The sequence below is a fragment of the Bacillus rossius genome, chromosome 11, assembly GCF_032445375.1.
Source record: "Bacillus rossius redtenbacheri isolate Brsri chromosome 11, Brsri_v3, whole genome shotgun sequence".
NCBI lineage: Eukaryota > Metazoa > Arthropoda > Insecta > Phasmatodea > Bacillidae > Bacillus > Bacillus rossius.
Window position 1 is genome coordinate 6,324,789 of NC_086338.1, and position 23,274 is coordinate 6,348,062.

The following is a 23,274-nucleotide window of genomic DNA, read 5'->3' on the forward strand; positions in this document are numbered from 1 at the left end:
TTTGAGAATATATTTTTCCTCGATGAAATCTTAACTCTTTTCCATCTGACGAAGAAGCCAATTAAAAAATAAACCAAGACTCGCGCACTTATTGTGTGTTAAGACTGCCATCGTTTTAAATTACTGTAATTTTTTTAGTTATAGTCATGCTTAGGATAATAACATAATATGCCTTATTACGCATACATTTCAGTATTCATTAACCAATGCATTTTTATTTGAAATGTAGAGCAGTTACCAAATTTATTATCTCGCATATTGATAAACTAAATTTTTGAATTTTCACTGATGTACTCTTTTCCCTTTTCTATGTGATTTAGAAAATATAGCAATATACGTAAACCAATTAAACCAAAATCATCCTGAATTTTTATTACCGAAAAAAGTTAAATACAAAAAAATTAATATGCGTATTTTAATATTGAATTTATATATATCTTGCCAATACTGATTTAGTGGGTTCCATTTTTTTATTTTTAAAAATAATATCTACCCTGTTTTACTACTTAATAGATAACGTTGAATAAGAGAAAGTAAATTTGTACAAACGCGAAATATAGTTTAAATAAGTATTTTACTTTTAAAATAAAACCATATTTTGAACGGAACACTGACTATTGGCCCAATACAAAGTTTTAATAGCTAATTTTCACTTCACTCGGGTAAAGAATACATCATTCAGTGATTTCCGTGGCTAGCTTCTTTTGGGATTTCATCATTCTCAAACGACGGTAAGGGAAGCTCCTCTTCAAGGTCGCCTAACGATGCTGATAAGACCTGCCGGGTAATTTGAATCGTTGGTCTGGGATTTTCGCGGGAGAGAGGGGGGGGGGGGGGGGTTGAAGGATGTCACGACTGGGCTGGTTAACCTAGTTCTGCCAAATACCGCCAGGGGCGTATACGGCCGATACCCAGCGATGAAAGCGATCGCAGCGGCGGAGCTTGGAACTACAACAATTCTTCTAAGAAACCGGACAGAAAATTTAACCTGGGCTCGCGACTTCTATACATTATATATATTCAATGCTCCGGGCGTGGTGTGTCTCTCTCGTCTGTGAACTGAAGGCTCAGAGTCTGGAGTACTGCGGGCACTCACCCGCCGAGACGATCTCGACGTCCGAGTCGAGCGGCTCGGGCTCGGCCTGGTCGGGGCGCGAGGCGGCGGCGTCCAGGTCGAACACGTCGGGCGCGAAGGGCACTGCGTCGCCGTGCAGCCCCCCGGCGCCCACCAGCTCGCCCATGCGGCCCAGGCTGCAACACACGACACTCGCCGCCTCAGCGCGCTGCTCCGCACTATAGCTCCACACCCAGTTGGCAGCTCGCCGGGGGGAGGCGCTGAACTGTATCCCCTCGGAGAGGGTACCTTTCATACTTTTGGTGGCGGTAGTGTAGCTGGGTAGGAACTGGAAAGGTACCCTTTCCGATTTCTTAAAATGCATATTAGGTTAGGTTAGGTTAGGTTAGGTTAGGTTATGAAACTGAGGAACTAGGTGCTTGTATCGATACATTACTTTTCTGGCAGCCATTTTGGGATATGTTTCCAGAGGGGATAACTTTCACGATTTTAAAGCAGAAAATAATATATGCATTTTAAGAAATCGGAAAGGGTACTTTTCAAGTTTATTTTCTGCTGTGTCATTGCACTGAAAATCCTGAAAGGTACCTCACCCTTTCCGAGGGGATACAATCCTATCGTCCCTGCTCGCCGACATGCTTCCAGCTGTTAACCAGTTGCATTCTCGTCTTCTTTTCGCTTTACACTCCACGCTTATAATGTAAGGAAATTATTCAATTCCAAGAAATCTGACAGCGAATCAGTTCAAACTAATCCATTTAAATACTTTGTGAAATCCTCTAGTTAATTTCATTGTCAGACCGTCATGTCTTTATAAGTGATTTTTTTTTTTTTTTTTCAATTTTTACGGAGGAATTTCGTAACCACTGAGTCATCAGAATTAGTTTTAACTGACACTTTAGAATAAATAACTTTATTATTCAAATTTGGACAAGTTCAGTTTTAGAGATGCAAATAAAAACACAATGATATACGGAAACCTATGGATACCCATAAACTGTTTTCATGTCTAAGCATTGCAGTAATTACAAATCTTCTAATTCTGTGTTTTCTGGTCAAGTAGCCAACCGACTGTCTGCATTCCTGCGTTAGGAGTTGGAAGGAAAACAACTTGAGGCCAGTTACTAGTCAGCCATTTGAAGGGCTGGGAGTGCGGAAGGCACGTTTCATTGCTCTATTGTTGACAATCTCCGGCTGCATGGCCACCAACAGACCCACAGCTTCAAGCCACGCATAGCCCGCAGCAAGTAGTATAGAGGTATAATATAGTATAGAGATTTCACCCCCATGTTTAACTTGATTTCTTAACTTTGCTCTGAAATCTGTTACTAACGGTTTTGACACTACCAACCACACAGCATAAAACAAAATCAATTAAATTTTTTTCCCCCGAATGGTATCAGGATGAAGATCGTCAGAATTGCTCGTTTCAGGATATAGCTAGGTCAAATTCACTTATACATTTTAATAAAATACTGTCTAATTTATATACGTATCTTGATATTCATGAAAATTTTTAAGGATTTTCATTTTTTAATTAGAGAATAAAGGTTGTGTTCGTTGATGGTCTTAAAGAATGTTATGTTAACCTAGTTGTTTCACAATTCATAACCCTCTTTGGCTCCTAAAATTGCTATATAATTTAAATACATGCCCATCTAATGCAACATACACACAAATTGGCTTTATTTAAAGTGATAGCTACAAATAACTCAAATACGCAAATAGTAATATACAATTAGTGCCTTAAAAGAATCACCAGTTACATTCAAAAGCACATAGGCGCACAAAAATTAACATAAATGTTGGTAATTAAACATAGACGTTTACCGAGTTCTCCCAAATCCTTTAGATTTGAGGGGCTACACATTATTCAATGCTTATGCATTCTATTTATTATTTTGAATACAATAAAAAGGCATGTGCAAAACACAGCGATATTTTGACGAGTGCGATTTGAAAAAAAAAAAAGAATGGGACTCCAACCTGAAAATGTAACCTTTGGTTATTTGCATCGACATTTAAAAACATCTGTTAAGTGGTTTCCTCAACACTAAAATGTTACACGAGTCAAAATAATCGTACTTCGAAAGTAAATTTCAGTTCGTTCACAAATAACATTATTAAAAAATATATATTTATAATTTAGCTCTGAATATGAATGAAATTCTGATGTTGGTTGAGACGAATCGTTGGTGTAAAACAAGCGCTTCGCAGTCCTGTCTAGTGACAGCCCCTGGCACAGAGTTGATGACTCACTCGTCTACACCGACTCTACTCAGTGACATGTGCTACATCTACGTCTGAGTGCTACATACCTGCGCGCGGGTAGACTGCTTACATGAATTGCTGCCTTTTTCCCATATTACTTATACATCGTTATAGTAAATGCTACTTATATTGAAATTTGCTGCCTTTTAATATGAAAGGCCAGAGAATTTGCACTTTTATGATTAATATCTAGAGACATGCAAAATTCGCGGATTCATTTCGCAATAGGCTAGCATCAAAACAACTATACCTTCGTACCGCTTCTGCGATTGGCCCACATTTTATCCGGGGAACTGTGAGCAAATGGGAAACATTAAACCAAGAAAGTGCCGAATTACAGACAGCCTAGTTGAGACGTCTCACGCGTCAGTAGCCAATGAACAGGTGTCATTTCCGCGAGTATTTAAAGGACTGTGGAGTATATCCTAGAGGTCAATGAATCCGCGGATTTTGCAGGTCTCTATTAATATCCAATCATTTTTACCCGTAAATATATTTGATTACAAAACCAAACACACTAGAAGCAGGGACAAGACAATTCTGCGTGTTCTGTGACCTCCAGGATAGACTCCACAGTCTGGCAAGGGTCACGTGTTCACGGGCATTCGGTTATTCTTTAGATGAAGATTTACAATTGGCAAGAAGATATCTCTATAAACTGTGTGCCAATATCGAGAGCAGCTTACAGGTAAACATATTTAAATTTCATCCTATTGCGAAATAATTCCACAAAATTGTCCTGTCCCTACTATACGTTATGCTGCGCCATTCCTAAAACTGGTACGAATAATAATAATAGCAATAATAATAAACTGGCGAGTGCACTTATGTAAGCACGTTAGAAGTCATACTTTCTTGGCGTGATAAAAAAAGACTAACTTTAGTAGTTTTGCACGCGAATAATTAAGATAAATAAAATAATAAAAGGGCTGGTGTGTTGTTATAAACACGGTTAGTAACGTATAAATCCAAAAATAATTTTTAAAAAATAACACTCAGTATTTATAAATAAAATTAATTTAGTCAAGTAATTTTGAGAAATTATAATAATAAATAATACAAATAACTAAAACTAGATAAGTTGGGCCCAGGTAAAACCTGCATAGACACAGGGAAAACCCTGGGCTCTGACAAACTCCCGTTACAGACACGCGGGCGACGCACCCCCGCTAAGTGAAGCTCGCGGCTGCTAGCGAACTACTGGCGCTAAATAGTTCGTCAATAGATAACATTGCTATATTTTGAAGCGTCCGTCACGTCTTGCCCAGGCTTCACAAAAACCAAGTTGAATATTGATGTCACGTTTTTGCTTGATGCTTTGAGACTGTAATCAATGGGACTTTAATAAAAAAAATTATTATTTTTTAAGTGTATATCCTACAGACTTGAAACTCAGTAGTGATGTTCCTTAAATTATGAAGTGTTCAGCCCGGGCAACGCCGGGTACTTCAGATAGTTTTTATTGTACATGTAAACTCTGCCTGTACTACGATCTCAAAGCACAATTACTTTTTTAAAATATTGAATTAATATTTCGTAACCTTGACATGCAATCTCACTGGTTGCCATTAGTTACGAGTGCTATTGCACAGAGAACCTAAGGCCCCAACATACGATCAGCGGGAACTGCCATGCATGTGCAAGGACGGTGGACTGGTCGGTCGGAACTGATGGCTAGAGACCGGAAAAATTCGCGGGTTCAATGACCTTCAGTATAGACTCCAATATCCTCTACACACTCGGGCAAATGCCAACTGTCCATTGGCTGCTGACTTGTGAGTCGTCTCGACTGGGTGGCCTGTGATTCGACACTTATATGAGTGAGGGTCTCTAATTGGCCCTCAGTCCTCCAGATTATCAGTGAACCAATGACAGAAACAGCACTAAGGTATAATTATTTGAATTTTATCATAAAACGAAATGAATCCGCGACTTTTTCAGGTCTCTACTGATGGCTTCACATCAGATCTGACTGTGGACTCGAGAATCCTCAGTCCGAACTGACGTGCGTGGGAACAACGTCTCGCCAGTCCAAGCTGTCAGTCCAAACAATCAGCTAAGAAGTGTCGTGGCAGACATTTTTGTTTATACTCTTTGGCTAAGTTGCTATTCCCCTTCTTTTTTCCAAGTACTAAGAGTGCAGCTGCAACTGCGACATCCAAAGTTTCTTCCATATTCTACGATGAAACGATGCATCCAACAGCAACTGCAACTACAACTACAAAACTGATGTGGGGAAGGCTTCAGTCCAAACTGTGTTCGGACTGTGTTCGGACTGAGTAGTAGCTCCAGGGACCCCTTAACATTGCACGAGCTTTTCCAGCCACAATAAATAATTACGACTGCATTCAAAATTACCAAAATATCGCAAATGCGCTAAAGCGGTAGGATCAGGCGCTGCCGCTACAATGCGTTGCGTAACGTGTCTACCGTTTTTTTGTTTCGACGACTATTGGCCTACTACAATATTTGTTTGAACCTGCAGCCCGAGTCTTTCTTACTAGTAGTTATGGACTCACCCAACAGATAGCGTCACATGTCGCGCGAAACATGGTTTCAGTTGCCGCTGCAAGAGTTGCCCTCCTTGTCCTATGCTCCATAGCACCGCCACTGCGTGTGGCGGCCCGTTATTGGACGCTAGTGATGAGTCGTTCGTGAACGATTCGTTCAAAACGAACGAATCTTTGAGCGAAGAAATCAATGTGATTTGTTCCCGATGCAAAGAATCGATTCTTTGAGAGTCGATTCCTTGAAAGCTGAACACGAGTAAAAAGAAAGGAACGGCGAAAGAACGAGACGGGAACCGGCCACGCGGCCAGTCTGATTCGTTCCTTGGATTCGTTCGCGAAATGAACCATGACGTAGGGAGTCGCTGCGGGAGCGTGCGTATACACAATAGCCAACGATATAAAACAAAATAGAGCAACGTGAAAGAGTATCTGCACCTAAAATGTCAACGGTTAAGTAGTAGTTTAAAATTTATTTTTCACATACACAAACAAACTTTGGAAATAAATAAAAAAAACTAACAAACCACATGATTTAAAAATAACATAAAACCGTAAAAATCATATAAAGAAAAATAACGTGAAATCAAGTTTATTTTAACAGTGATTTTTATTTTAGACGTAAAATATAATATTGTCATCAGCTGACGTGTCACTATAAAGGTAAACCTCTGCAACTTCAGCTATCCGAGCCGAGCTGATAACGCTAACCAGCCAGGCGGAAAGACGTGTACTTAACTAATACTCCAAAGGGTAAACGAGTTATGATCCTTGATATGAGCCACATGCCGTACAAGAACGAGAAGAACGAATTTTTGAAGTGAAAACTTCTGAAGCCGCGTTGAGCGATTTTTGGTAGGGGCAAAACTTGTGGGTTCGCGTCACCGACATGCTAGTGACGTGTTGCGCCAGACTGGCGAATCGCAGCGGCATGTGTACATGTATACGCATATATACACTAATACATTGTATATACTCGACTGTATCATGTGCGTGTTGGACTCTTTTTTTGGATGGGTAAAAAATAAGTCATAGCTAGGTAATGAATTTTTACGTAATTTTGACATACCACTGACATCTGTTGTAACTAAAAAAAAAAAATGATTTAAGGATAAATGCTATCATGCTGGCATCGTACTGATGTAATACCAAAATCATTTTCTTACGTACATTACACGTATAAATGATGTCATATGACACATTTAAAAACAAAGTTTTAAGTTTTCACTTCTGTTGACAGTCCCCATGACTGGCTATTATTTTTTTGAAGGAACCATTACACGGAACTGACTCGGTGAAAAGACTCGTTCTGCCCATATGCTCGCTGCGGGGCGATCGAAGCAGTGCCTCTGACGTCACCAGTCCTGCTCGGGTCCTCAAGGGCGACTGCGTGGCGTCACGGGTCGTTATTTGGTATTTACGTCAGACAAGGTTGAACCTTACGACATTTTGTGAGGGGCTGAACTACATAACTAGCTAGCTAAGTTGCATTTTTAACTGTTTGTGCAGTACAAGGAGAATCAAATGGGATATAAAACTAATTTTTTTTTTTAAGTTAGTCAATTTTACTGACTGCTACGTGATATGGTTTAATTAATTTAAAAAAATATATGTAATTTTCCTGAACTTTTAAAATCATCAGAATTTGTATGATTTTAAAAGGCTAAATATAATTTGGCATAACACGGGCTTACACTCCAAATGCAAACAGTTCCCTGAATAGCTCACCAGCGTCCACTGCGCTCATAGTAGGCATGATACAGCAAAATTAAGTCAAATTGTTGAATATTCCATCATATTTACCATGATTTAAAAATTATGCTTGAATGAAACATAAAATCTATAACCATGAGTCATTTTTTGTTAAAAAAAAAAAATACCTATTATCTCGAAAAAAGTATTTAATATTTGCAAAATTTACCACTATTGTGTAATGCGTGTGTATGTGTGTATGTATATACTACAAAATATATATTGGCAACTGGATTTTAATTTTTTTTTTTTTGTAAAAGTACAGAATAATTTTTTTCTGTGTATCTTTGAGCATCCGAGTTTGGAAAAACATTATTCTCGACTCTCATTTGTGTCATCTACTGAACGAGGATAGATTCTTAATTTCTGCTATTTACTCGTGTTGTTTCCAGCAGTGGGCCTAGTCCACAGTCGCTAGTCGCCGTCCCACCTTCCAGCGGCACGAAATGAGGCCGCCTGAATGCGCTAGGTTTGCGCTGTTTCCGCTGGCTCGGGTGTCGGGCAGGATCGGTGCACCATGGAAGGGGGGCAAATGCAAGCCGCGCAGAAAAAATTCGCACAACTCTCCGCTAAACCAAGTCGGATATGCCATTAGCTAGAGACCGGAAAAATTCGCGAATTCATCTCTCGTTAGGCTAAAATACAAATAGTTATACCTCAGTGCTGCCTCTGCTATTGGCTCACAACTCACATGGATGACTCTGGGCCAATGAGAAACACCCAACCAAAGCTTTATCGAATCACAGGCTGCTACGTTGGGACGTCTCACAATACAACAGCCAATGAGTGGGTGACATTTGACCGAGTGTACGTAGAACTATGGAGTTCATCCTGCAGGTCATTGAACCCGCAAATTTTTCCGGTCCCTAGCCATTACACGTGGGTGGTATACATATTAATTTTAAAAAATTAGAGGTTATTTACTTGAAGTTATTTCATGATACATGTGCTGATTGAGAACACACTTGAAACTCCTGGCCGACACGCACTCGCCTCTACACTGCCACGTGCTCCCGCAAGCCAGTTGTTGGTTCTCGTCAGTCTACGAGTTCACGTAATGTAGCTAATAAGTAGGGGCATGCATATTTCGCGAATAAATTTGAACGCCCATTAGTCTGCAACACGGTTTACCAGCACCAGTGGTTTCTTCCTTGTGACTGGCAGCTGTATGCGAGATTAGTCGTTGCCTTGTTTGACCGAGCCACTCAGGACGCGTTTGCTTCCGCACTGAATTACTGCGATTGGTGTCGTAACAATCGACATGCGCCTGAAATAAACTCACCCAATCACGAAACACAGCCGATGCTACAGTGTTTTAACTTTAAGCTATTCTCGGAATCTTTTCGCGAAATCTGCATGCCCCTACTAATAAGTGCTATGAGCACGGGACACGCAGATCGCATCTGCAGTAACAGCTGCGTGTTTTAATATTTTATTTTGAATGGAGGAGTTTGATAAGTTGTGCAGCGAACAACAGGAGCGGCTGTGAAACTCCTCGGGTCTGCGACTGCGTGCTCGCGATACACTCTATCGCGAGGACCATTTAGATTAGAGTATTTTAAACAATTGTCACTGACCGGACACCAACGAACCACTTTAATTTCAGTTACGATCACCCAGACCAGTGGGAAAACAAATTATTTATGTACTACAACTACCTAACTTTTTGGACGTGATAACGTCTTATAAATCGATGAACGCAGGCTGCACGCACGAAAAAGCTAGACTCACTGTCACGTTCCGCCTGAGCCGAGCGTGCAAAAACCGGCCAAACACCGTGCGAGATAATCTTCTATAATATCAAACAGGTTAAGGCGGGCTTTTTAACGAATTGTTCGTGATTATATTTAAACAAATTATTTAAATTTGCAAAAACTGTAAATAATATTTTAAAATTAAAAAGTATGCAATTTTTCATCAATGTTTTCTTATGACGTTATCACGTAAAATTATCGTCCTAAACCGACTTACAGACAAACCCTTTTTTTTTATCACTTTTACAACACAAAAAAAAAGTATGGGGAAGCACGAACACGGTTTATTCGGACCTCTGACTCGGGGTAAGTGAATAGTAGGTTTCTCGTGTTGCTAACATAAGGTGAAAGACATCCCCTCCTGAACGACCACTGTTTATTTGCAAATGTTTATGTACTTTTTTGGGTGTAGTTATTTATTGTTCTTATATTTTTGGTTTTACATGTCGCTAGCAGCGAATTAAATTGGTGCAGGAATCAGCCACACCCTATAAGTAGTATATAAATGCCAGTTCTGGATCGCTTTATATTACAAAATTTAAACCAAAAATACAATTAAAACTTAAATAATGGGAAATACTATACATTATGTTGCATTTGAAAAAATAAACTGGTTTGTCAATCATAATTTTTAAATCACATTTCTGATAAATGTTTTATGCATATATCACGTAATTATTTTATTTTACTTTTAACAGCTCAGGTACAATATAAAATATTGTGCCAATTTTAGTTTTAATAGTTATATACTTTCCTTTACAAATTTTAAAAACTACAGGATGATTTAGTTTATTTTTCTTAACTCGAACTAGTTACTTAACTTAGTGAATAGCGAATCCGTTGTTCATGATCTGACCACTGAACCACTAGGCGCACAGTCGGGTTGGGTAGGGATGAACACGTGGCGGCTAACAGGGCTGACCGCGCTCTGGCAGTAAGCGTCTAGTGACTCGAGGCCCGCCCGACGGACACTAATCACTTGTTGCCCACGAGGCCCTCTGACGTCATGACGATGACGTCTGGCGACGGTCCGAACACGGTGGTCAACTTGAACTCCTTGTCCCAATCTGTGTCCTCCGGTAGCAGAGAACAATTAACTCTCGTGATATCTGCTGTTCGCGGTTCCCATTTCAAAAGGTAAACAGCAAATAATTAGTGTTTACATTTGCCTTACTCCCACAAATTTCAAAATTAAACTTAATATTCAAAATTTAGCTGCGTATACACGTTTATAAAGCATGAAAATAGTAAACAAAAACAATCACAAAAAATAATTATTTTGGGGGCTCTATATTTACTGCGCTCTGGTGACAACTTAAGAAATCAGTAGATTCGGACATCGCAATTGTAGACAGGGCTATTTTCCGTGTGGCAATGTGACGTCATTCACATTAGGATAATGACACGGACCACCCACAGGTTCGGACTACTGTGGACGGGCCTTAACAAGCATGACACACAATCACAGAGTAAACAAAGAACTAGTACAGAGTGAACACTCAGTGTTGTTATATCTCAGCATTTTTCCCCTTCGTAATCGCTGTACAATGTCGCAAACTTGACAAACATGAATTTGGTTTTGTCATGGTTTCAATATTTCGAAATATGATACACGGATCGTAATTCCTCAAATGTTGTGTAACTAACCTAACATTAAGGAATGCAAAAATAGATAAAATATGAGAAATCTGTCTGGGAAAACTGTGGATTTTTTTTTCGTTAGCACTTGAGGTAGCAGCTCTGAATTTACTTTCAGAACTTTGTAACATTCTATTTAGCCGGTACAACCAAGATAACGATGGAAGCCTGAAGCACACTACATCGATGTTGTTTGATCTTCTGTCCTTGTCATATTACACGCAGTAAATATCAGTTCACGCGTATTTCACAAAAACAAAAAACTGCAAACACAATGGGATTGTTTGCCGCAAGCATCCCGTCCAGTATCACCACGCATTGTTGGCGAGACCAGGAACACGCGACACGTGATAATGGCTGCACCGTTGTCCATCCCGGCACGACACGACCAGACGCGACATTTCGACCGACGCGTGTGTGGTGATGCTTTAACGCTCATTTCTGGCTGTCTAGCGACCTTTTCAACGTAGGCTAAGGTCCTACAAGAGGTCCCGCCAGAGTTGGCGATGCAAACCTTTTGCTGACGCGAAAATTTTTGACGTGACGTCTAATAAATCGATGAACGCCGGCTGCAAGCACGAAAAAGTGTCCCGTTACGCAGTGTCCCGTTACACACATTATCCCGTTATGCTGTGTCCCGTTACGCTCATTGTACGCTTGCGCCTCATCTATCTCTCTTCCACTCGATTGGAACAACCATAGATTTGACTTTTTCGAGGCACATTAAACTTGATACACTCCCATTCGTTTCCTACTTTTCCTATCATCGTCCTATCCTTAACAGAATAACACAGATTGGAAGAAGTTAAATAGCAAACATGTATAAAAGTTATAGTTAAAATAATCTCTTCGTTAAAGTAATAAACATTTTGAATTAATGAGTGCAAATAAAAGTAAATTTATCAATCAAATTGTAGATTTCATTTCACTCCTTCTTTGTATCCATACAAAATAGTGATAATTCAATAAAAATGATTCAATTTTATTCATAAAAGTATGCAATCATTTCATCAATGTTTTGTTATGACGTTGTCACGTAAAACTATCGTCCGTAAACCGACTTTACAGACAACCAATTTTTTTAACACAGCTCGTGGCTCAAGGGTTGTAAAGCGCTCGTCTACCGAAGGAACGACGTCCCTGCGAGCTGACCGCTTCGTTAAAGCCTAGTACACACTAGTAGACATGTTGCGCGATTTTTGTCTCTGAGACATGTCTAGAGTTGTCTATGTAGACATGTCTATAGACCAATCGCCGTCTACGAGTCTGTTGCGAGACAAAAAATCGCAGGTCTATGGTCTCCCGATTGGAATGGGAGACCATAGACTGAATACGACTGATTGAAAAGTTTTTGCATCAAGTATAACAAATTTTTTGGTTTAACTAGTGTACTAAGAGCATTCTGTAGTCTATAAATAGGTTCAAAAAAGAGCATAAGAATCGTAAAACTGGATAATGGCCTCGCAGACCACTGGTACCATTTGCGATATTGCCTGCTTAGAGATTCTGAAGGTGTACATGAGGCTTGTGAAAGAGGAAACGCAGGATGACAGCCAGTCGAAGAGAAGCTGGAATAGTTTCTCTAAATTTTGTATCTTTCTTCATTATTAGTCCTCCAACCCTCAGAAGCAAATCTTCAAAATCAGCAGATGTCAGCCGGGCAAAATTTCGAAAACCCATAGCGTCTTCCAGTCTTAATTTATTTAATAACGTATTACCGAACCTAGGTCCTTCTGCGAACACTTCACGCGACCACCAACGTTTACGTTTTCGCGTTCTTTCGCTTGCAATTAGTACTAAGCAGGTACTCTTTGCGCACGAAACAATGTCCTCCATGATGGACTGAAGGAGACGAGACGAGAAATTCAAATCGTAGTGTGGACGCTAGACGAGACGAAGGACGGTGCCTATAGACGGTCTACAGACCATATCTCTAGACCGTCTATATACGGTCTGTGGACAAATCGCGCAACATGGTCTATTAGTGTGTACTAGGCTTTAGAAACATGCTGCTGAGGTCCACACACGTCGTCGCCTCGACGGCGGCGAAGGTGCTGCGCTCTGACGCTCTGCCTCCCTCCCTGCAGCGGGCTGGTCACCACCTTCCGGCGGTGCTTCTGGGCGCCTTCAGTCTCGCCGAGGTCGAGCGATCCAGGCCTCACTCACCGGAGCGGTGGCGGTGGCGGTAAAACGCGACGTATGCAATGAAAGGGACATGTTCAGACCAGCCGCGAACACACGAGCGCGGACGCGGCCTGTGCTGCGCTCACCCCGCGGTGGCGGCCGGAACGCAGCAGGTTGCGTTAGCCCTCAGGCCGCCTGGTGTAGTGGTGTCATAGGCGTGCGCAGGACTTCAGTATTGGTGGTGCCAGATTACACAACAGCCCTGTCATTCACGGACCCCGAGCCTAAAGCGGGGGGTCCGGGGGTCCTCCCCCGGAAAAATTTGTATTTGAAAGCGCAAAATGGTGCTATTTAAGGTGTTTCCGAACAAAAACATTAAATACACAGATGTAAAAATTTTAACATTTTTAATGACAAATTATGGCTTTGAACGTTATAATCACCAGGAAAACTACTAAACTATTTACAGTTTTAAACTTTTTTGAGCCATAAAGTAAATTGCACAAATTGTTTGCACGGAATTCATGTTGGTGGCTTTGAAAAACCGTACTTACATGTTTTCTGAAGACGCCAAATAAATGCTAGAAAAAACATTCTCAAATGTTAAGTTTTAAAATCAACAAATGAAGGGAGTTTTTGTAACATACCTTAAATATGTAAAATATTAAAATAATAAAAATACACAAATAAGAGTGGGCAAACGTTTTACTTTTGGAATACAACAAAAATGTTTTGTCGGCGACTGCATATAAGTCATCGAGTAAGCCTATTCTTTTAACTAACTAAACTCTCTCTCTCTTTTTTTAAATAAACCCTGGCGGACGGCGGCTATTATTCCGTGCGCCTGCCAAGTGGAGTGAACAGTGGACACCAAGCGCGCATTCTATGTAATTCGAGGAGAACTATGACAAGTATTTACATTTTAGAAGTTTCGTAGTCGCGGCCTGCGTGTACAACACAAGTAATTACAACTGGCTTGTTTCCGTGTGTATAGTTGGTTCGATTGATATTTGATGTACTGATAGTGTTATGAGCACATATCTGTAACTCGACACGATTGGAAAACATATTTTTTTTGGAAATAATACGGATTTTTGTAAGTATGTATTATTTCTGCTTGTAAAAAATAAAATAACGTTAACCCTAATGGTGGTGCCAAGGCACCTGTGGCACCTACCGTGCGCACGCCTATGAGTGGTGTGATATCACACAATGACAAGTGCAACAGAAAAACATTGTGTTATATGATATGTCAGATCCTGAGTACAAGAATATCAGAAGAAAAGATGTGGTTTGGAATGAAATCGGCAAAACGCTAGGAATAGATGGTACGGTTGCTGCTCATCTTCGATTACAGCTGCAAGAAGTAATGTTTCCTCTACTAGGTCCGGCCGGTCCATTTATGCGCAATACAGAGACTCGTGTGCAAATATCGCTACCGCCACCGCTCCGGTGTGTAAGAACCTTTAGAAACGACCCACGTGAACAGACTCCACTCGCCGCGACCTGAACAGGATCCGACCTGCGCGCGACACGCATTTGATACTGCAAACCACTCGTGTCGCAGTTCTCATTTCACTACCCCGTTTTCAATGCATCAAAAGTAAAGTAAATATGTTTACACTTGAAAAATGTAAAAATATATCACTTTAAGATTAACAGGAAAAATATGCAAACATACATTCATAAAAAAAAAAAGTTTCATTTATTTCCTCTTAAATTATACCCGATGGTCCACGAGATAGGTTTTCGCGCAAAAACGTTTTTATGGTAGTGTAGAGATACTACCCAATGCCCCTTAAAAAAAACGCAATATTTTTAAATAAAATGTGACACTTTAATGAACGTTGGATCCCTACACTGTGCATTACTTGTTATGATGTTCTAATACGTGTTCAAAGATGAGGCTGCTTAATTTGTCTTATTCAGTGGGCATAAACTGAGCCAATTATTATTTAATTTAAGCTGGTTAATGAGTTTCTCAAGAGGGGGGGGGCCATAGCTCCGGCCTGATTAAGCCTTTGTAGTGGGACTTGTTAACACACATTAATGCATAGCAAATTTACTGCACAAACATTGTTGTTTCTGCTACATTTGTTTCAGAAAAGTTCAAATCCATTTTCACATGGTAGATTCTCCACATATTTACATACGTTAACATTTTCCACTACGTGTTAAGGAATGCTACCAATAACGTCTGGCAACGAACTCCTGGTCAGTTTCGACTGTGCCGGAAGCTACAGCAGGATAAACGGAGCAAGGGTATGATTATGAACAGCGAGCATCTTCCGTAGATGCGCTGGGACCTGACATAAAAACAGCAGCAAACAAAACTTGTACGAGGAACTATTATTCCTGTAGGAAAAAAATATGTTAAAAATAATGGAAAGTTTTGCTATAGGAACTGTAGATAACATGGCTGCAGTTACCAACAGTAAAGCGTGTTATTACAAGTCCACACTCGACCGCAACAAAGGGCACTTTGTTTCAGCTGCAAAACACAACAACGTATTAAATGTATATATACTCTTAATAAAGTTGCTGCTGGAAGCAGTAACGATTGTTTGTATAAACATGCTGATAAAATTTAATTTAATTTTGTTTTCGGTGAAAGTATAATCCGGAAAATTTTCCTTATTTTGCAGAAACGTTTCTGGTAAATTCCAGGGAAAGTTTACCTTAACGTATTGTTTATTCAACTTAGAGGACAACAAATTAACAGACAAGGAAATTAAATTAAATATATTGTATGTATACTTTAGTCACATACAATAGTACAAACACGGCAGTTTTCAAACAAACTTTTAACCATCCTGCACCCCAGCCCCTAAATTGAGCACACTGTTAGAAGTGATAGTAAATATACGGACTTTTAATCTTCTAAAAAACTATGCCGTATTCCGAACTCCGAGTTGTGAGTTCCACTGTCAAAACAGGATGTCCTTAAAAGTATTTCCCAGTTTCAATGGTATATCATAACAGTTTAATGTAGACTATTTACAAAAATTATACATCACATTGAAGATAAACTAATTTTGTTTTTCTTACAAATTGTTCAGTATGTGCTCTTTAATTATACGGCACACGTCTCCAGATATGAACAAAAAGTCGACTCATCGCTGAACACGCGATCAAGAAAGTCAGTCTTCTTCCCGCTCGAACTCTTGAAGTGCAAAGTTACAACATGCACCATAGTCATCTCTCATCTGGCTTTGGAGCATGTAGCAACTGTAACCCGTATGGTCGCATGTGTAAACGTGTTCTTAAAATCTTCCACGCGGTCGTCTTTGGAAAATGAAGTTCAAGACTTGCTTTCCGAACAGACTTCTTAGGACTACGCAGTTCAGACGCTCTGACACGGTCAACATCCGGTACAGACACGTTTGGTCGTCCCGTGCTTCTCCTTTTACAAACACATCCGGTCGTTTCGACCTGCCTGTACCATAGCCCCATGGGGGATCACAATTGACCTTCAAACGAAACGCACGTCAAACTGAAATTACAGGTTCACTCCTAGCAAACTGCGGAACACAAAATGTTTTATGCTCAGAGTCGCTATTTAGCGCAGGTGGCGCTGCAAGCGGGAAAAACAACAAAGCAGTACTCGCGCGTGCGCTTACTGAAAACTGTTTGAGTTACTCTTTAAGTGTGACCTTGAACCATCACTCTACAGCGCTTACAGTTGATACTATTAAAATTTATAGCTGTGACATTATTTTATAAATTAACTGTTTATTAAACATGCACGTTGAAGAAAGAGAAAGCTCTTACTGTAGATTAACAAATGCTGAAGGCTTTGCTCACTTCTCAAAGTGAATTCTTTTTGCTTTCATTTTAAAAATAATTGAACTCAATATCCATAAATGTACGCAGATGTATGTAAATCAACTGAGACATCTAGACAATTTTTAAACAGTGCTCTTCGTAAACTAAATGTCTTATTGGTTTCAACAGTTTTTTAGGCCCAAACTATGTTTAATCTTCAATATTAAAATGCATCTTCATTAACGCACATATCACACGCTAAGAAGTTTACGAATACCATAATATTGTGTGTTTTTACAGTATTACTGCAATTTTCATTCCCACAAGAACATACCTGCCAACTTTATGAAACTCCCATCAGTAAAACTTTTAGAATTGATCAAATTTGGCGTAAATCATGTGCGGCAATTATTAAGTACTACTGGTAACCAATATCAATTTCTCGACTTTCCCATAAACTTATATTCTACCCAACAAAATCGTATGCAAAACTACTCTAAAAATATAATTTCTAGTGCTGCTGTAATAATTTTTTTTTAATTAGCACAACAATGTTAACAACTACACAAAAAAGTTACACTGAGAACAATAAACCAAACATGAAGGTGGTCTTATTATTAAAAAAAATGTTGGACTGATGGATAGATGAATGATATGAATGTTGTGTGAAAAAAAAATTAATCTGTAGTGATCTGCTTAATTTGTAATAGTGATGAAGTGGCCTTCTTTGAAGCTTGCAGGAAAACACTGCTGAAGTTTTGTTGATAACATGGTCCAAACCTCTTACATTTGAGAACAGAGATTGACTAGAGTGTTTCTCTTGACATAGATAACCTGAATTCTGTTTTTTTTTTTTTTACCAAGCTAAAGATACATTTGCATTCGACATTACTTAAAATGGAAAGCATTACCCTTTATATTCTGTCACATTTTCAAACCCCTTCAACTCCTTGTGTATGTGATAACTCTGCCCATTTCACATCAATCGACACATCTTTGTCCACAACAGCCGAAATGTCATCAATCTGCACATTTGTAAATTGTTTATGAAGTTCATATATTGCCAAATCAATAGTTTCCTCTTTTTTCACAGGCAAGATAATGGGGAACAATTTCACAAAGTAATGCACAGAGGAAAATTGTGCAGTTTCAATTACCTTCAATCGTGCCACTTCTGCATGTTTTAAAACTTCATTCTTAAAAGGAAACTTATTAATCATGTAATCACATGCAGTACTGAAATATTTCCTTACTGAGCTATATAACACATGTTTCTCTATGCTTTCGAGCACATATATTAAAACTGTTGTTGTTCTTATATTTCTTGACGTGTCCTATACCATTCGTGCTAAGTCTGTATAGTCAAATGGACGAAGATAAATAATATAAATAGATGGAAAACACAGCGTAACTAGTAAAATATTTTTAATTACTCGTCCATTTTCGTATTGGTGTTAGGTATATAGTAAATATAAAAGAACAGAACAATTAAAACTTTTCGGAATACTTCTACGCAATTATTTACCGCTTGCTACGTTCCACCATGTTTGGAAACTAAAGCTGAGTGGCGTTTGTTTTCCAAACGGACAAGTAAATATTTTTGATTCGTCAGAAAGAGCCAATGAGAACGACGATGTCAAGAACAAAGATGCTACTTTGTTTGGCATTCTCGTCCATGTTTGTTGTCTCACTCATACAGACCTCGTCGTTACAAACTCAAAATTACCCGTTCTGCGAATTTCTAAATTTATTAAAAACTTTTTAAATCCGTAAAAAAAAATCTAGGCTCCGTAAAACCGTAAAACAACGCCTCTATCCGTAAATTTTACGGACAATTCGTAAAAGTTGGCAGGTATGCAAGAAGTTAATATTTACCGCCAAGGACTTTACGAGGGCATTGGTAGCTGCCGGTCACTATTGGGGTCAGGCATTTTGTTAAATTGCAAAATACGTGTTAATGAAGCCAACTTTTAAAATAACACGATAGGAAACTGTTTAGGAATAAATTTGTTTAGACCTGAATTACGTCTTTCGGTTCGTATCGTTCCCCACCATGAGCGAAATAGAGAAATAATGGGAAGGTCATTCGATCAGCGGTATTTTGAAAACCGGTATAAAACAAGAAGAGAATAAAATATCGGGACTCGTGACACCCTCCCCTGTCGACCTTGAAAGGCAATGTAGGGGTCGACTGACATGTTCATCCTCATTAGCTATCTGCCCACCCCCACCCCCACAGCCGCGAGCCGCGAGCCGCCGAGCTGCAGGGCAGATGCCTCGCCGGGGAAGCACGAGTGGAGGTTGTATTACAACAAACAACTTGAACATGCTCGATCCATCTTCAGTTGCCCATGTGTCACGTCACGTTTGAAGGAACAGCTGCTAATACTGTAATTTTTTTGTAAGTGGAACAGTAATGTGCATGCTAAATCACAGTAATTTATACATTTCTACATTTACATTTAAAAAAAGGGGGATCACTACAAAATAGTGTCCGAAGTAATACTGACTTTGTGTTGGCCCAGTAGGTACCTCCAATAGTTAAATTTATTTGTGAACTGCTCCCTGAATAGCAATCCACTATTAACTGCGCACATCAACAGGCACGATACACAAAATAACGCCCAATTATAGCCTCTGAAGAATTAAACATGAGGACAAGAGAGGGAGAGAGAAGTCTTATTTAAGAAAAAAGGACTTGTGATTTAAATAGAAAAGCTGAAATAATAACAGATGTTGCAGCAGCGAGGAAGAAGATGATGATGAATAAAAGATGTATCTGAATAATATTATAAGTCGAAGAAAATAGAAGGCTATTATGATGAATCTGCTATAATTGTAGAAAACACCAACTAACAGCAAGGATAAGACTTAAGAACACCCCGCCACCAAATGAAATAAAGTGATAAGTACACGAGTTCAAATTAGAAATTCCCTTCCGAGTTTCAAGAACCAAATTAATAATTGCAAATGAAAACAATGCTGCATTGTCCACATTTTTTTTGTCTACGTACATTTACTGTTGTTGTAACTGTCTCGCCGTTGTTAGCACACCGTGTTCGTTGTGTTGTTATTTCTCGATGACTTAATACCTTCCACAGAATTGTTTTGCTGTCATGTATGTAATCGTCTGTGATAACCCATAATACTTGTTTGGGTTCATCGTTAGGTTTCTCTATTTGAGATCAGCTATATTTGGCTACTTCTCTGTGGGTTCATGTTTTCATTTTTTTTTTTTTTTTTTTAACTGAATTTGCGTTCTTGAATTATTTTTTTTTCCCCAGTTGTAAAACTGAAATGGCGTATGTCCAAGAAATTGTATTAAATCAAAATTCCCTATCGCACGACTCATTTAAAGAGCGTTCCAAATGGCCTCGCCAAATAAAGCAATAGTTTATCTTAGAAACGCCATCAATCTCAAGAGCAGAAATTACTGCCGCAGAAATACCGCATTGCAGTCTATTAAGCAGCGAACAGATTGGTTAGACAGTCACTGCGCCACTATCAGTCCACAACACCCTGGCTGTCGACCAGGTGATAAGCCCAGTATTGACGCAACATTAGGTCCAGTGACTCGTCTATGCATGAAGTGTCATGTGGAAGCTGTGTTGGAAAATATCAATAACATGATCCGGGGGGGGGGGGGGGGGCGGCATCAAGTGTGACTTGGGGTCTCATGTGACCTTCTACAGGCAAGGATATATATCTACACGTTTCCAGCGAGAGCATCTTCATCTCAAACACTCGACAGATTGGAATGGTGTTTACTTTTTAACTATACCTAATATCTGACGCTTTGAGCATAGTAGAGGATTATGTTTTAGTTATTTAACACAAAACAGCTATTGTTTCATTTGGTTGAAATTAAACCAAACCTGGATAAACTTTGAAACCAAGGGTATATCAGGAAGGAGGGAGGGAGTGGCTTACCCCTTCCAAAAATAAGGGGGGGGGGGGGCGGGAATAAAAAACACTAAATGGGGGTTAGCCATGCTAATAATTCACCTTCAATGGGTGTTTTCGCAAACGAGGAGTCAAAAATTGTAGTTAGAAAATTCGTAGCTAATCCTCAAATACCTACTAATGTTAAATCTTTTAAGTTAAACTTCTTTGCTGAGAGAGCTACAATTTTCGAGCGTTACGAAAATTCCGATCGTATGAAGGGAATAGTTAGGTACTTGGTGGGGGAACCGATAGAAATGACGCAGCATACTTGCGCAATAGCATAGTTTAGCGCTCGCATACTAGCATACATTTTTTTCTGATCAGCTACCTCAGCCAAATATGATTGTTATTCCTTCCTATGCCTGACCAAGACTTTTCTTCGCGCGTGGACTGAGCTGAGCTGGACTCGCAACCCGGGCGGCTTCTGCTCGGCACGGCACCGTCGCGCAGGGAGACGTGTTGTCCAGCAGTTGGCGACATCGGCTCGGGAGACGTGTTGTCCAGCAGTTGGCGACATCGGCTCGGGAGACGTGTTGTCCAGCAGTTGGCGACATCGGCTCGGGAGACGTGTTGTCCAGCAGTTGGCGACATCGGCTCGGGAGACGTGTTGTTCAGCAGTTGGCGACATCGGCTCGGGAGACGTGTTGTCCAGCAGTTGGCGACATCGGCTCGGCAGACGAGACAGCTCAGTCGCGGCGCGGCGCGGATGTTTTGAATGTTCCAATATGGCGATGGTGTGACGAAAAGTGAATTAATCTACATTAAGACTGTGTAGCATAGCATTTTTAAATGTTTGTTAAGTTTTCGTACTAAATATTTAATTTCCACACAAAACGAGGGAATAGATATGAAACAATAAAGAAATCATAATCAGGCCGATAAATAAAGAGGCAAAGTGGCTTAATCCAAATCCATCTGCACGTGTCTTAAAAAAAACTTAAAGTCAGTCCTGGGGACTGTCAACAGAAGTGAAAACTTAAAATTTTGTTTTTTAAATGTGTAATATAGAAATCATTTCTACGTCAAATCTACGCAAGAAAATGATTTTGTTATTATATCACGAGCATGTCGGTGATGCGAACCCATAAGTTTTGCCCCTACCAATAATAACTTTATAACCAGAAGAAATGAAGTTTTTTCATTGAAAGAATAAAAAATTAGTAACTTAAAACTACAAATAATCAACATTATCTCTAATAAATCAATAAACTGACATTTGAAGAAATTCACATCGTAAATAAATGAACAAAAAAAAAACATAACCTCAACTTAACTACCTACTAAAAATATCCAATACTCGCAATATGTACCACACAATAACGTTTAAATTTCCTTGGAGAATAAAGATAAAATTTAAAACTTGTATCTTTAAAAATAGAATAAATTAAGTTTTGTCCTTGAAATATAAAAAAAATTAACATGTCACTTGACCATGTCGATGACGACTTACATGAATTTACTCCATATCCAAACCTTTCTATAGAATTGTCACTTCAAAAACAGTCATTTGGCGATGACCGTGTTTTCGACATGTCTGTTCCGAGTTCCTAGAGAGGACCTCCCACGACTTCTCCTCGGCAGTGCTGTTCTGCTCGCTGCCCGCAGTCATGTCAGGTATTTGGGGTTCCTCCGTCGTTCCGGAGATGAACCGGCTCTCTCTCCGAGCCAAGCACGACCTCGTAGCAACACACGACACGCTACAGGGGGCTACCACTTCCAGGATTTGGGAGAAAAAAATTAGTTGTCTGTAAAGTCGGTTTACGGACGATAGTTTAACGTGACGTCGTAACAAAACATTGATGAAATGATTGCATACTTTTATGAATAAAATTGAATCATTTTTATTGAATTATCACTATTTTGTACGGATACAAAGGAGGAGTGAAATGAAATATACAATTTAATTGATACATTTACTTTTATTTGCACTCATTAATTCAAATATGTTTATTACTTTAACGAACAGATTATTTTAACTATAACTTTTATACATGTTTGCTATTTAACTTCTTCCAATCTGTGTTATTCTGTTAAGGATAGGACGATGATAGGAAAAGTAGGAAACGAATGGGAGTGTTTCAAGTTTAATGTGCCTCGAAAAAGTCTAATCGATGGTTCTTCCAATCGAGTGGAAGAGAGATAGATGCGGCGCAAGCGTACAATGAGCGTAACGGGACAATGAGCCATCCTTTTTCGTGCGTGCAGCCGGCGTTCATCGATTTATTAGACGTTGTCACGTCAAAATGCGAAAAAAGAATAAGCAAATTACAGCAACTTATCTGCATAAAGTCCCAGAGAAATTATTTTAAAGGCTTACTGTAATCCGGTTTGCATACATGTTACTCTAAGCTTGTCTTTTATACAAACTTGACATGCGTGTTTCATGTATTCAATAACATTAATACATTTATGTATTAATGACTGAACTAAATTATGAAACGAT

The 23,274-nt window shown here is 39.4% G+C and overlaps 1 protein-coding gene across 1 annotated transcript in view; it reads right to left on the reverse strand.

Annotated features, from left to right (window-relative positions):
• Positions 1–23,274, reverse strand: part of LOC134536603 (transforming growth factor-beta-induced protein ig-h3-like) — a 134,637-nt gene that overhangs the window by 92,811 nt on the left and 18,552 nt on the right. Inside the window, exon 2 of the mRNA XM_063376378.1 lies at positions 1,097–1,251. Coding sequence (XP_063232448.1) covers positions 1,097–1,251 — 155 coding nt within the window. The remainder of the gene's footprint in view (positions 1–1,096; positions 1,252–23,274) is intronic.